This window comes from Capricornis sumatraensis, chromosome 16 (assembly GCF_032405125.1).
Source record: "Capricornis sumatraensis isolate serow.1 chromosome 16, serow.2, whole genome shotgun sequence".
In the NCBI taxonomy this organism is placed as follows: Eukaryota; Metazoa; Chordata; class Mammalia; order Artiodactyla; family Bovidae; genus Capricornis; species Capricornis sumatraensis.
In genome coordinates, this window is record NC_091084.1 from 50399285 (window position 1) to 50413899 (window position 14615).

Consider the following 14615-nt stretch of genomic DNA (forward strand, 5'->3'; position numbering starts at 1 on the left):
TCTGAACCATAGATGTATTTTCAAAATTTTAGTTAGTTAGAAATAGGTCTAGATGATTAAAATATTGATGAATTCAGGATAACACAATTTTTATATGATAATCATGCTTAAAGAATATGTCCATAAAAGGTAGAGACATTCCTTGTCATGTTCATAAGAACTATGATTATTCTACAGCAAATTTCAGAAGCCTATCCTGGAATGTAGATTAGAAAAACTCAATTCTCACCTTTATGATTAGCAAGACATGTAAGTTCTTTATATTCAAGTCCTCATAAAAGAACAAAAAGTTATAGAAAATAGTACTCAACGTGTAAATGGTGGCACAAATAGGAACTAGCGTATTGTGTTGACATAGTATTCTTACTGATAAAAACAAAAAGTTGCACTACATTTTCAGAGAAAACCACTTCTTCATCCTGCTTCGAATCTGTTGGGTCTTTACGCTATAGATTATTGGATTCATCATGGGAGGAAAGAGAATATAGATGTTTCCCATAAAGACGTGAACCAAAGGTGAGAGATGCTTTCCAAAGCGGTGTACCATAGTGAGACCAATGATGGGAATGTAGAAAACCAGAACTGCACAGAGGTGGGAGACACAGGTCTCCAGAGCCTTGAGCCTCTCTTTTCGAGATGCAATTGCCAGCACCGTATGCAAGATGAAAACATAGGAGATGAGAATAAGGACAGCATCCAACAACAAGGTACAAATCACCAGAGCCAGGGCATAGAAGCTATTGAAGCGAATGTCAGAGCAGGCCAGCTGGAGTAGATCCTGGTGCAGGCAGAAGGAATGAGAGAGAATGTGAGGTCTGCAGTAAGGAAAGAACTTCAAACGGATGATGACAGGAAGAATAGACAAAGAGCTTCTTGCCAAAATGGTCATCAAGAAGTAAATGATCCTGCTATTAGTCAGAATGGATGTATATCTCAGAGGATTGCAAATTGCTATAAAGCGATCAAAAGCCATGGCAAGAAGGACTCCAGACTCCATGAAGGATAGTCCATGAACAAAATAAGTCTGGGAAATGCAGGCATCTAGACCAATCTCCTGGCTGAGCCCCCACATAGTCCCCAGCACCGTGTATACTGTGGACAGCCCCATGAACAGGTCAGTGAGGGCCAGCATGGCCAGGAAGTAGAACATGGGCTCATGCAGGCTTGGCTCAGTATGAACCACATGCAGCACCAGGCAGTTTCCCAGGAAAACCACAGCATAGATCAAAGAAAAGGGAACTGAAAACCAGGGATAGTATTGTTCTAGGCCAGGGAACCCCGTGAGAATGAATATCGAAGAGCTGCTATTGGAAGCAGAAAAAGTAGACATGAATATTTGAAAAATAAGAATAGTCAGAAAAAACACAGCTTCTTGGATTATCACCCAGGGAAAGCTGATTGTAGAATCCCAGGGAGTGTCAACTCTGTACTAGAAGTTACAGTACAAGATGACTTCATAGGGAACCTCCTTGGTATTAGTCTCAGAAGTTAGAGAAGATAATCACGATTCTGATGATTTTAGGCAGAGTGAGTCATAAACTTCATTCCCTTTCAGTCTCTCTGAGAGACTAGCAGCACACAAGCCAGGTGACAGTGACTGCAGTTATTGAGAGCACAATGCTGTCTTGCTCTGCTGCTCCTGAGAAGCCTCTGCACACTCTCTCCATCCAAGTCCTTGAGCCCAGGCAGTCAGAGTGTTCACATTTATGAGGAAGGAAAGTAGAGGACTGATTGTGTGAGTCCAGTGAACCTATGCTCCTGGGACACCTGTGTCCCCTCAGGGGAATGATGCAAGTGAGAGATTCTGTGTGGTCACTTAGAAACTAGTAGTGCCCTGGAAATGTGAGAAATAGATGAATAACTGCATTTTCCTGGGAGTCCACAACTCTTTTTTAATCTTAGAGGAACATAACTGCATGGACTGAAAGTTCAACACTTACTCAAAAGGAGAAGGCAAAACATGAACATTCAATGAGAAAACAGAATATCAGCATTCGGAACCATTTTTCTTGACTCGTTTTCACTTTGAAATAAGAAATATATTTTAGTAAGTCTTATTTATTGTTTTATTACTTACTTATTCATTATTTATTGCTTTATTCTTAAAGAGATGGGAATACCAGACCATCTTACCTGCCTCTTGAGAAATCTGTATGCAGGTCAGGAAGCAATACTTAGAACTGGACATGGAACAACAGACTGGTTCCAAATCAGGAAAGAAGTATGTCAAGGCTAAATATTGTCAACCTGCTTATTTAACCTACATGCAAGGTACATTATGCAAAATGCAGGGCTGGATGAAGCACAAGTCGAGGTTGCCAGGAGAAACAGCAACAACCTCATATATGCAGATGACACCACCCTTAAGGCAGAAAGCAAGGAAGACTAAAGAGCCTCTTGATGAAAGTGAAAGAAGAGAGTGAAAAGCCTGGCTTAAAACTCAACGTTCAGAAAACTAAGATCATGGCATCCAGTCACATCATTTCTTGGCAAATAGGTTGGGAAACAATGGAAACAGTGAGAGACATTATTTTCTTGGGCTCCAAAATCACTGTAGATGGTGACTGCAGGCATGAAATGAAAAGACATTTGCTTACTGGAAGAAAAGCTTAGCCAACCTAAGCAGCATATTAAAAAGCAGAGACAATACTTTGCCAACAAAGGTCCATCTAGCCAAAGCTATGAGTTTTCAAGTAGTCATGTATGGATGTGTGAGTTGGATTATAAAGAAGGATGAGCACCAGAGAATTGATGCTTTTGAACTGTGTTGTTAGAGAAAACTCTTGAGAGTCCCTTGGACTGCACAGAGATCCAACCAGTCAATCTTAAAGGAAACTGGTCCTGAATATTCATTGGAAAGACTGATGCTGAAGCTGATTCTCCAATAATTTGGCCGCCTGATGCCAAGAACTGACTCAATGGAAAAGACCTTGATGCTGGGAAAGATTGAAGGCAGGAATAGAAAGGGCCACAGAGGATGAGATGGTTGAATGGCATCACTGACTCAATGGACTTAAGTTTGAGTAAGCTCCAGGAGTTGGTGATGGACAGGGAAGCCTGGTGTGCTGCAGTTAATGAGGTCACAAAAAGTTTGACATGACTGAGCAAGTGAACTGATTTATTGTTTTTCTCTAAATGTCTTTTTTTAGTTGATCTTTCTGTCTTCTGAACTGTAGCGAAATATGTCTCCTTTTTGACAGACATAATAAAGAGAACCATATAATAAAATTTTTTGAAAATATGCTATAATAATGACAAACATTTGTGCTTCACAGGTAGCGCTAGTGGTAATAATACACCTGCAATGCAAGGGAAATGGATTTGATCCCTGGGTGAACAAGACCCCCTGGAGGAAGAAATGGCAACCTGCTTTTGTATTCTTGCCTGGAAAATTCCTTAGACAGAGGAGCCTGGCAGGTTACAGTTCATGGGGTTGCAAAAATCAGATAAGACTGAGCACATACACATATTGCTAAAACATTCAATTAGGGTTAATTATACTTAGTTCATCATGCATTTATCTATGAAACATTTAATGTATTTTCTCATATTCACATGTGTATAATTATTGTCAAGTGTTTTATATGAAATTTTAGATAACTTTTATTCAATTTGTTCCTCTGAGACAACTCAGTAAATCTTTTCTTGTTTAAAAGTTTCAAATATAGCACACAAACAGTTTTCTTGATTCATTTAGAATAAGTTTCTTATCTGATGTCTCATGATCCTCAAATTCCTTAGTATGTGTTTTATACAAATAATGACAATCTCCTACATGAAAATAATACAACCATCAAATCATGAAATTAACACTGACACATTACTACCATTGAATTTGTAGAACCCAAGGCTGTATATTGTCACCCTGCTTATTTAACTTCTATGCAGAGTACATCATGAGAAACACTGGGTTGGAAGAAGCACAAGCTGGAAACAAGATTGCTTGGAGAAATATCAAGAACCTCAGATATGCAGATGACACCACCCTCATGGCAGAAAGGGAAGAGGAACTAAAAAGCCTCTTGAGGAAAGTGAAAGAGGAGAGTGAAAAAGTTGGCTTAAAGCTCAACATTCAGAAAACGAAAACCATGGCATCTGGTCCCATCACTCCATGGGAAATAGATGGGGAAACAGTGGAAACAGTGTCAAACTTTATTTTTGGGGGGCTCCACAATCACTGCAGATGGTGACTGCAGCCATGAAATTAAAAGATGCTTACTCCTTGAAAGAAAAGTTAGGACCAGCCTAGATAGCGTATTAAAAAGCAGAGACATTACTTTGCCAACAAAGGTCCGTCTAGTGAAGGCTATGGTTTTCCCTGTGGTCATGTATGGATGTGAGAGTTGGACTGTGAAGAAGGCTGAGCACCAAAGAATTGATGCTTTTGAACTGTGGTGTTGGAGAAGACTCTTGAGAGTCCCTTGGACTGCAGGGATATCCAACCAGTCCATTCTGAAGGAGATCAGCCCTGGGATTCCTTTGGAAGGAATGATGCTAAAGCTGAAACTCCAGTGCTTTGGCCACCTCATGCGAAGAGTTGACTCATTGGAAAAGACTCTGATGCTGGGAGGGATTGGGGGCAGGAGGAGAAGGGGATGACAGAGGATGAGATGGCTGGATGGCATCACTGACTCGATGGATGTGAATCTGAGTGAACTCCAGGAGTTGGTGATGGACAGGGAGGCCTGGTGTGCTGTGATTCATGGGGTCGCAAAGAGTCGGACATGACTGAGTGACCGAACTGAACTGACTGAACTGAATATAACTTTCCCCAATTGTACCTTTAATGTAATTTATATTAGAAACATTTTGGTTCAGAATTATTTGTGTTAGTATTAATAGTTCTGTTATTCTAGTCTCTTCTCTGATACTTCCTCAAACTTGTCTTGTTTTATATGACACAAACTTGAACATCACAGGTCATGTATTTTGTAGAATGTCCCTCAGTGGGGTTTGTTTGATGGGTCCTCATTGTTAGATTTCAATTATGCAGGCATGCCATGGTTGTCAGTCTCTTTTCTTCCCATGCATCTGTTTCACGTTATTCCTGTTATGAATTTGCCCCATTGTGAATGATTATCTTGTTAGGTGAGGTCAGCCAGGGTTTGTCCCTATAAAGTTACATATTTTCTTTTGGCATTTAATAAGTATTTTGGGGAAGAGAATATTCACTATCATTATTTTTATTGTTCAATTTAATGTTGATTTTATAATGTTCCAGATTTGGCCAGTGGGGTACCATAATCTGGCTTTGGCATGTTTTTGACTTGTGTTCATTATTCTTGGAACACTTCTTTGGTTTTTGGTACAACAGTGTATTTAATGTACTTTCACTAACGTGGCCCTGGAATCATCCATTTTCCCAAGAAGTTATGGCTCTTTTTCATACAGATCACTATTCAGAAGCTGAGATTTGCATTCTAGACAGGTCATTTCTACTGGATAAACAATGCTCCTATTGGTTATTTCAGGGGCATTAGCTAGGTATTAAATCTACCCACTTATACTGAAAACCTTGATTCCACCTTTATACAGCTAATTCTCATTATTCATGGTAGTTGTGTTCTATAAAGTTGCCACATACACTGAACTGGTGACCACAGAAATATTGTTTCTAGGGGAAATACAAGGGTAGGTTTCTACCAGTCTTGGTCACAGCATCTTTGTATTCTTTTTTGCTTTTGACAGCTTTGTGCATATAATAGCATAACAGACCTGTTATGTTATATAGATTCACTTGCCCATGACTCTATAAAACAAGCCAGTCTCACAAGCACTGAAAACTAGTTCATGCACAACACTGTTTCCCTATTTCAAAAATATCTTCCTGACTCCTGAGGGAGCACATGTCAGAGACCTGTGTCCCCCACGATGACCAACACCTTGGCTCCAAGGTTACTTTCAACATTCAGAGGCCCAGTGGCTTCCTTTCCATGCTACCCTGGGTCACAATGTGAGTGAAAACATCTCGAGCCCAGCAGTCATGGGACTTAAAATGCACTGGAGCAAGAAGCCAGTGCATGTTGGCAGTTCCAGGGAGAGCTCTGAGGAGTGGCCTGTAAGGGATGCCAAGAAGCTCTTTGAGGTCAAGGATTCCACCAGAGTTCTACACTGTGCTTTACTAAGATAAGCACTGGGTTTTCTATGAAACTGGATAGGATTCAAATCCCATATCTGTTTTCTATGAATCTGTGACCTGAGGAACTACCTGCATCATACATCCATAAGCTCAAGCCCTGAACCATTGGAGTGGGAACACTGACTCAAAGACCCTAGACTACCAGAGAACTAATGTTAAGGAGTATCAGATAGCAAGAACTCACACAAAGGGAACCACTTGAATACAAGACCTGGCATCACCCAACCACCAGTAGCACGCTGCACAGGAGGCCTCATTTAAACAACAAACAAAGCAAAAATACAAACCCAAGCATCAGCAGACAGGACTACCACCTCACTCAGCCTTGCCCATCAGAGGAAAAACAAACAAACAAAAACTCAGCACAAGTCTCACCCTATATGAAGCTTACACAAATGACTGGACCAACTTTAGGAGGGCAGAAACCAAAGGAAGAAAGGATTCAACCTTCTTCAAGGAAATAATTCAACCTGAAGCCTGCAAAAAGAAGACCTCAAACACAATAAGTTAAAAAAAAAAATAGTGACAAGGAAGAGAAATACTACACAAATGAAGGAACAAACTAGAAACACAGAAGTTCAAATAAATGAAGAGGAAATAGGCAAACTACCTGAAAAAGAATTCAGAATAATGATAGTGAAGATGGTCATAAACCTTGAAAACAAAATGGAGAAAATGCAAGAATTAATTAACAAAAAACTAGAAGAATTAAAAAATAAACATACAGAGACAAGCAACACAATTACTGAAATTAAGAATACTCTAGAAGGAATCAATAGCAGAATATTTGAAGCAGAAGAACAAATCAGTGAGCTGGAAGATAAAATGGTGGAAATAATTTCTAAAGAGCAGAATAAAGTAAAAAGAATTAAAACAACTGAGGACAGTCTCAGAGACCTGTGGGACAATATCAAATGCACCAACATTCTAATTATAGGGGTCCCAGAAGAGGAAGAGAGAAAGGGTATGGGAAAATTTTTGAAGTGATTATAGTTGAAAATTTCCCCAACATGGAAAAGGAAATAGCCAATCAAGTCCAAGAGGCACAAAGAGTCCCATACTGGATAAATCCAAGGAGAAACACACCGAGACACATACTAATCAAACTAACAAAGACCAAACAGAAAGAAAGAATATGAAAAATAGTAAGGGAGAAGCAACAAGTGAAATATAAGGGAAACTCCATATGCTTAACAGCTGATCTTTCATCAGAAACTCTGCGGGCCAGAAGGGAATTGCAGGATATATTTTAAGAACTGAAAGGGAAAAATCTACAACCAAAATTGCTGTTCCCAGCAAGGATCTCATTCAAAATTGATGGAGAAATAAAAAGCATTTCAGATAACCAAAAATTAAGAAAATTCAGTACCACCAAACCAGCTTTACAACAAATGTTAAAGAGACTTATATAGTCAAGAAATACAAGAGAAAAAAAAAAAAAAAAGATCTACAAAATCAACCCCAAATAACTAAGAAAATGGCAATAGGGACATATATATCAATAATTACTTTAAATGTAAATGGATTAAGTGCTCCAACCAAAAGACACAGACTGGCTAAATGGATATACAAACAAAACCCATATATATGCTGTATACAAGAAACCCATTTCAGGCCTAGAGACTCATATAGACAAAAAGTGAGAGGATGGAAAAATATATTCCATGCAAATGGGAAGCAAAAGAAAGCTGGAGTAGTAATTTTCATAACAGACAAAACAGAACATAGAATAAAGAATATTACTAGAGATAAGGATGGACACTACATAATGATCATGGGATCAATCCAAGAGGAAGGCATAGCAATTGTAAATATCTATGCACCCAACATAGGAGCACCTCAATACATGACAAACACTAACCGACATAAAAGGAGAAATTGACAATAACACAATAATAGTAGGAGACTTTAACATCCTACTCATACCATTGGACAGATCATCAAAACAGAAAATTAATAAGGAAACACAAATCTTAAATGACCCATTAGATGAGATGGATCTCTTTGATATCTTCAGGACATTCCATCCAAATGCAGAGAAATACACCTTCTTCTCAAGTGCACATGGAACATTCGCCAGGATAGACCACATCTTGGATCACAAATCAAGCCTCAGTGAATTTAAGAAAATGGAAATTGTATCAAGCATCTTCTCCAATGACAACACTATGAGACTAGATATTAATTACAAGAAAAAAGCTGTAAGAAACACAAACACATGGATATTAAACAACAGATTTCTAAATAATCAACAGGTTACTGAAGAAATCAAAAGAGAAATCAAAAAATTTCTAGAAACAAATGGCAATGAAAACACAACTCAAAACCTACGGGATAAAACAAAAGCAGTTCTAAGAGAGAAGTTTATAGCAATACAAACCTTCCTCAAGAAACAAGAAAAGCATCAAATAGACAACCTAACTTTACACCTAAAACAACTGGAAAAAGAACTTAAAAACCCCAAAGTTAGTAGAAGGAAAGATCATAAAGATCCGAACAGAAAAAGGTGAAAAAGAAATAAAAGAAACAATAGTAAAGGTAAATAAAACTTAAAGCTGGTTCTTTGAGAAGATAAACAAAATTGACAAACCTTTAGCCAGACTCATCAAGGAAAAAAGAGAGAAGCATCAAATAAACAAAATTATAAATGAAAAAGGAGAGGTTACAACAGATAATGTAGAAATACAAAAGAGTATTAGAAACTATTATGAACAACTAGATGGCAATAAATATAGATAACCTGGAAGAAATGGACAGATTCTTAGAAAAATTCAATCTTCCAAGACTGAAGAAGAAATAGAAATTATGATCAACCCAATTACAAGCACTGAAATTGAAGCTGTGATCAAAAATCTGCCCTCCCCCCTGAAAAAAAAAAAAGAAAAAGCCCGAGAACAAATGGTTTCACAGGAGAATTCTATCAAACATTTAGAGAAGAGCTAATGCCTATCCTTCTAAAACTCTTTCAAAAAATTGCAGAGAAAGGAACACTTCCAAACTCATTCTACGAAGTGACCATCATCTTGATACCAAAAGCAAAAAAACAGACAACTATAGGCCAATATCACTGATGAACATAGATGCAAAAATCCTCAACAAAATTTTAGCAAACAGAATTCAGCAACACATCAAAAATACACCATGATCAAGTTGAGTTTATTTCAGGGGTGCAAGGCTACTTCAATATATGCAAATCAATCAATGTGATGCATCATAATAACAAATGGAAAGATAAAACCCATATGATAATCTCAATAGATGCAAAAAAAGCATTTGACAAAATTCAGCACCCATTTATCATTAAAACTCTTCAAAAAATGGGCATAGAAGGAATATACTTCAACATGGTAAAGGCCATATATCATAAGCTTGCAGCAAACTTTATTGCCAATGGTGAAAAACTGAAAACATTCCTCCTAAGATCAGGAACAAGACAACAGGGCCCACTTTCACAACTATCATTCAACATAGTTCTGGAAGTCCTAGCTACAGCAATCAGAGAAGAAAAAAAAAAAAAATAAGTAAAATGAATCCAGATCAGAAAGGAAGAAATTCAGCTCTCACTGTTTGTAGATGACATGATACTGTACGTACAAAATCCTAAAGATAGTATCAGAAACTTACAAGAGCTAATCAGTGAATTTAGCAAAGTTGCAGGATATAAAATCAACACACAGAAATTGCTTGCATTTCTATATACTAACAATGAAAAATCAGAAAGAGAAATTATGGAATCAATCCCATTCACCATTGCAAAATAAAGAATTAAATATCTAGGAATAAACTTACCTCAGGAGACAAAAGAACTGCACACAGAAAATTATAAGACACTAATGAAAGAAGTCAAAGATGACACAAACAGATGGAGAGATATTCCATGTTCCTGAGAAGGAAGAATCAATATTGTGAAAATGACTATACTACCAAATGCAATCTACAGATTCAATGTGATCCCTATCAAATTACCAATAGTATTTTTCACAGAACTAGAGCAAAAAAATTCACAATTTATATGTAACACAAAAGACCCTGAATAGCCAAAACAGTCTTGAGAAAAAAGAATGGAGCTGGAGGAATCAACCTTCCTGACTTCAGATTATGCTACAAGCTACAGACGTCAAGACAATGTGGTACTGGCTCAAAAACAGAAATATAGACCAAAGGAGCAAGATAGAAAGCACAGAAATAAACCCATGTATTTATGGGTACCTTATTTCTGACAAAGGAGGCAAAAATATACAATGGGACAAAGAAAGCCTTTTCAATACATAGTGCTGGGAAAATTGGACTGCTACATATAAAAGAATGAATCAGAACACTTCCTAACACATACCCAAAAATAAACTAAAAATAGATTAAAGACCTAAATGTAAGACCAGAAACTATAAAACTCTTAGAGGAAAACATAAGCAGAACACTCAATTATATAAATCAAAGCAAGATCCTCTATGACTCACCTCCTAGAGTAATGGAAATACAAACAGAAGTAAACAAGTGGGACCTGATTATACTTAAAAGCTTTTACACAACAATGTAATATATTGTATATATATAATATATAAGGTGAAAAGACAACCCTCAGAATGGGAGAAAATAATATCAAGTGAAACAACTGACAAAGGATTAATTTCCAAAATATACAAGCAGCTCATACAACTCAATATCAGAAAAACAAACAAGCCCATCAAAAAGTGGGAAAAAGATTTAAACAGACATTTCTCCAATGAAGACCTATAGATGCCCAACAAACATATGAAAAGATGCTCAACATCACTCATTATTAGAGAAATGCAAATCAAAACTACAACGAGATATCACCTCACACTGGTCAGAATGGTCATCATCAAAAAGTCTACAAACAATAGATGATGGAGATGGTGTGGAGAAAATGGAAGGCTCCTGTACTGTTGGTGGGAATGTAAATCAATACAGCCACTATGAAAGACAGTATGGAGATTCCCTAAAAAACTAGGAATAAAACTACCATATGACCCAGCAATCCCACTCTTAGGCATATACCCTGAGGAAACCAAAATTGAAAAAGACACGTGTATCCCATTGTTCATTGCAGCACTATTTACAATAGCTAGAACATGGAAGCAATCTAGATGTCCATCAACAGATGAATGGATAAAGAAGTGTGGTACATATACACCATGGAATATTACTCAGCCATAGGGTGGATGAACGTGAAGTGAAGTGAAGTCATATCCAACTCTTTGTGACCCAGTGGACTGTAGCCCACCAGGCTCCTCCGTCCATGGGATTCTCCAGGCAAGAATACTGGAGTGGGTTGCCATTTCCTTCTTCAGGAGATCTTCCTGACCCCAGGATCGAACCCAGGTCTCCCACATTGCAGGCAGATGCTTTAACCTCTGAGTCACCAGGGAAGTCCCAGATGAACATAGAACCTATTAAACAGAGTGAAGTCAGAAAGTGAAAGATAAATATCATATTCTAATGCATATATATGGAATCTAGAAAAATGGTACTGAAGAATTTATTTATGGACAGCAATGGAGAAACAGACATAGAGAAGAGACTTATGGACATGGGGAGAAGGGAGGAGAGGGTGAGATGTATGGAAACTTACATTACCATATGTAAAATAGATAGCCAGCAGGAATTTGCTGTATGGCTCAGGAAACTCAAATATGGGCTCTGTATCAACCTAGAGGTGTGGGATGAGGAGGGAGATGGGAGGAAGGTTCAAAAGCTAGGGGATATATGTATATCTATGGCTGATTCATGTTGAGGTTTGACCAAAAACAGCAAAATTCTGTAAAGCAGTTATCCTTTAATAAATAATAAATTAATTTAAAAAAATCTTCCTCTGTTTCCTCATATATAAAAACTACACTGTCTAACATTTAATATTTGCCATGCCAAAAGGCCATTTGAAACACTCAATCAGCTATCATTAGCTGAAAAGGGATAACATTTTTCAAAGCCTGAAATCTTGACCATTAATTTCTTTGGCTTTCAATCACTCAACAATGATGTCCACTATGAATTTTTTGTCAGCTGTCATCTCATGAATCCACAAATTTAGTTGTTATCCCATTTTCTTCAAGCTTCATGATGCACTACAGATGTTATTATAGCGGTTTCTGGAGGGCCCTCATATACGGATGCAGGTATTGTCTCTTTTTTTTTTTTTTTTCCTGGATGTAGTCTATCCTGGATTCATTGACTTTGAACTAACAACAGCAGTATAAAACACACTTGAAGAAAGATTGTGTAACACACACATTTTCTCTGTAAGGCACATCCCAGCCTTCTTGCTGTTATACTAGACAGCACTGTTTGGAGGCATTTCAAGCAGCAAATTTATCATCAAAAGTACAAAAATGTTTAAATGATGGCACAAAATAGATCATGAAGATTATTTACAGTACGAGGGCTGAACCAAGAAAAGAGAGTATTACATCAGGAACATGTATTTACATCAGGAGACTCAATTTTATCCCTCTCTGAGCATGTCCACAAATAACCACAAAAGCTCTGAATAATAATTTTGGGTAAAAATTGCCGCCCCCCTTTCTTTTTACTGTGTCATGTTCTGCTTCATCATGATAGTTTTCATTGTTCTGAAATCAGTTTGTCTGAAAACAATGTATTTAATTCAGATTTCTTTTTATCAGTGTTCACACAATTTTTTTAACCTGTGCCATTAAAGTGGTATCATGTAGACAATATATAATTATATGTTTTTAAAATCCGCTCTGACAAGTTATCCCTATATTCTGATGTTTCACACCTAAAGTGATCTTTGATTTAATTGGATTAAAATCAGCCATGTTTGGTATTGTTTTCTATAAGTTATACTTGTTCTACTTTTCTCTTCTTTCTTATTTTTGTTCCCTTCTTCCTGTCTTTTTTCCCCTTCCCTAGTTTTAATTGAACACATTAGATGATTCTTTTTTATTTGCTTGCATATCAATTTTACCTATTTTTAATTTTTGTTTAGTGAGTGCCTAATCCAAGTTCACTTTTAAACAATAATATATCACTTTATATGCTTCCCTGGTGGCACAGCAGTAGAGAATCTGCCTGCTATGCAGGAGGTGCAGGTTCAGTCCCTGGGTCTGAAAGATTCCCTGGAGAAGGAAATGGCAACTCACTCCAGTATTCTTGCCTAGAAAATCTCATGGATGGGGGAGCCTGGCAGGCTATAGTCTATGGGGTTGAAGAAGAGTCAGACATGACTTAGCGACTCAACAACATGCCACTTTATGAGTACCGAAGCTAACTTACATTAGAATATTCCCAACTCCCAATTTCTCTTTCCTATGTTTTATAACATTGCTGCTAATCATTCACTTACCCATATAATCATAAAATAAATTCTTACAACTATTTCTTTGAATAAGTGGTCATCTATTATATCAATTAAAAATAAAAATAAAGTATCTATTAGCTTCATTATTCCATTTCTGATGCTTTTTTAATGTGGATCTAAATTCTGACAATATCATTTTTCATTACTCTGAGAAACTTTTTAAAGTAATTCTTGCAGTGTCAGTTTATTACCTGTTGATCTCTGTTTCTGCACACCTGAGAAAATATTTCTTTCACTTTTCAAGGAAAATGTCACTACATGTAGAAATTTAGGCTGTTTTTTTCCTTAGAATACTCAAATATTTCATTCCACTCTATTCTTGCCAAAGTGCTAAATATCTACCATATGATCTAGCTATTTCGTGCCCAGCTATTACTCAAGATCAAACGCAGGCTTTGGACTTTACAGTCTAAAATGCATGACTTATATTTTATAGAAAGACATTAAATGTAAAAGTATTGAGAATGTCAGAAAAGTTAGAAAGCTTTTAATAGGATAAAGAGATACATGAACATAAAGAAGAAAAATAAAGTACAATTAAAATCAGTAAATAATTTATTAGAAGCTAAGCAGTGTGGAATCCACCACACAACAATTCTGATTCCACTTATTTTGTTAGATTTATTTTGGCTAACTTTATTTTATGCAAAGTTAGGTTACTTTAACAAGTCTATCTCCTTTGGGATCTTATGATACTTTGGTGATAGTCAAATGATCAGCTGTTCTACCCAAGAGAAAAATTACACATGCATTTCATATTTTCCCAGAGGTGCTGCCAGTCATGGCAGCAGTATGCTCCTGTGGTCATATATTATCTTCCTTTTGAAATAAACAGAGACCCCAGAAGTGTATCCCCAACTGAGTCCCATGAGCCTATTAACATTATTGTTTCTGCATAAAACCCTCTAGTCTTCTGACATTCTTAGTCACTAGCACTGGAATAGCTATGTTTAGACAACTGGTTCTTGACCTAAAGAATAATGAATCAGGCCTCTACTTTGCTGAGTTCATGATAGTTGAGGAAACTGTATTATATTTTTTTCTCAAAAGCAGACAAACATTACTAGAAATTAAAGGGTCATAAAGTGATCTAATTTTTAACACCTCTCTAGAAATATTTTTAATCCTCTATTA

The 14615-nt window shown here is 36.9% G+C and overlaps 1 protein-coding gene across 1 annotated transcript; it reads right to left on the reverse strand.

The window, feature by feature from the left end:
• Positions 1-388: 388 nt before the first annotated feature.
• Positions 389-1330, reverse strand: LOC138093084 (olfactory receptor 51V1-like). Its single transcript, XM_068989179.1, has one exon. It carries the CDS (start codon positions 1328-1330, stop codon positions 389-391), a length of 942 nt encoding a protein of 313 aa, XP_068845280.1.
• Positions 1331-14615: the final 13285 nt, after the last annotated feature.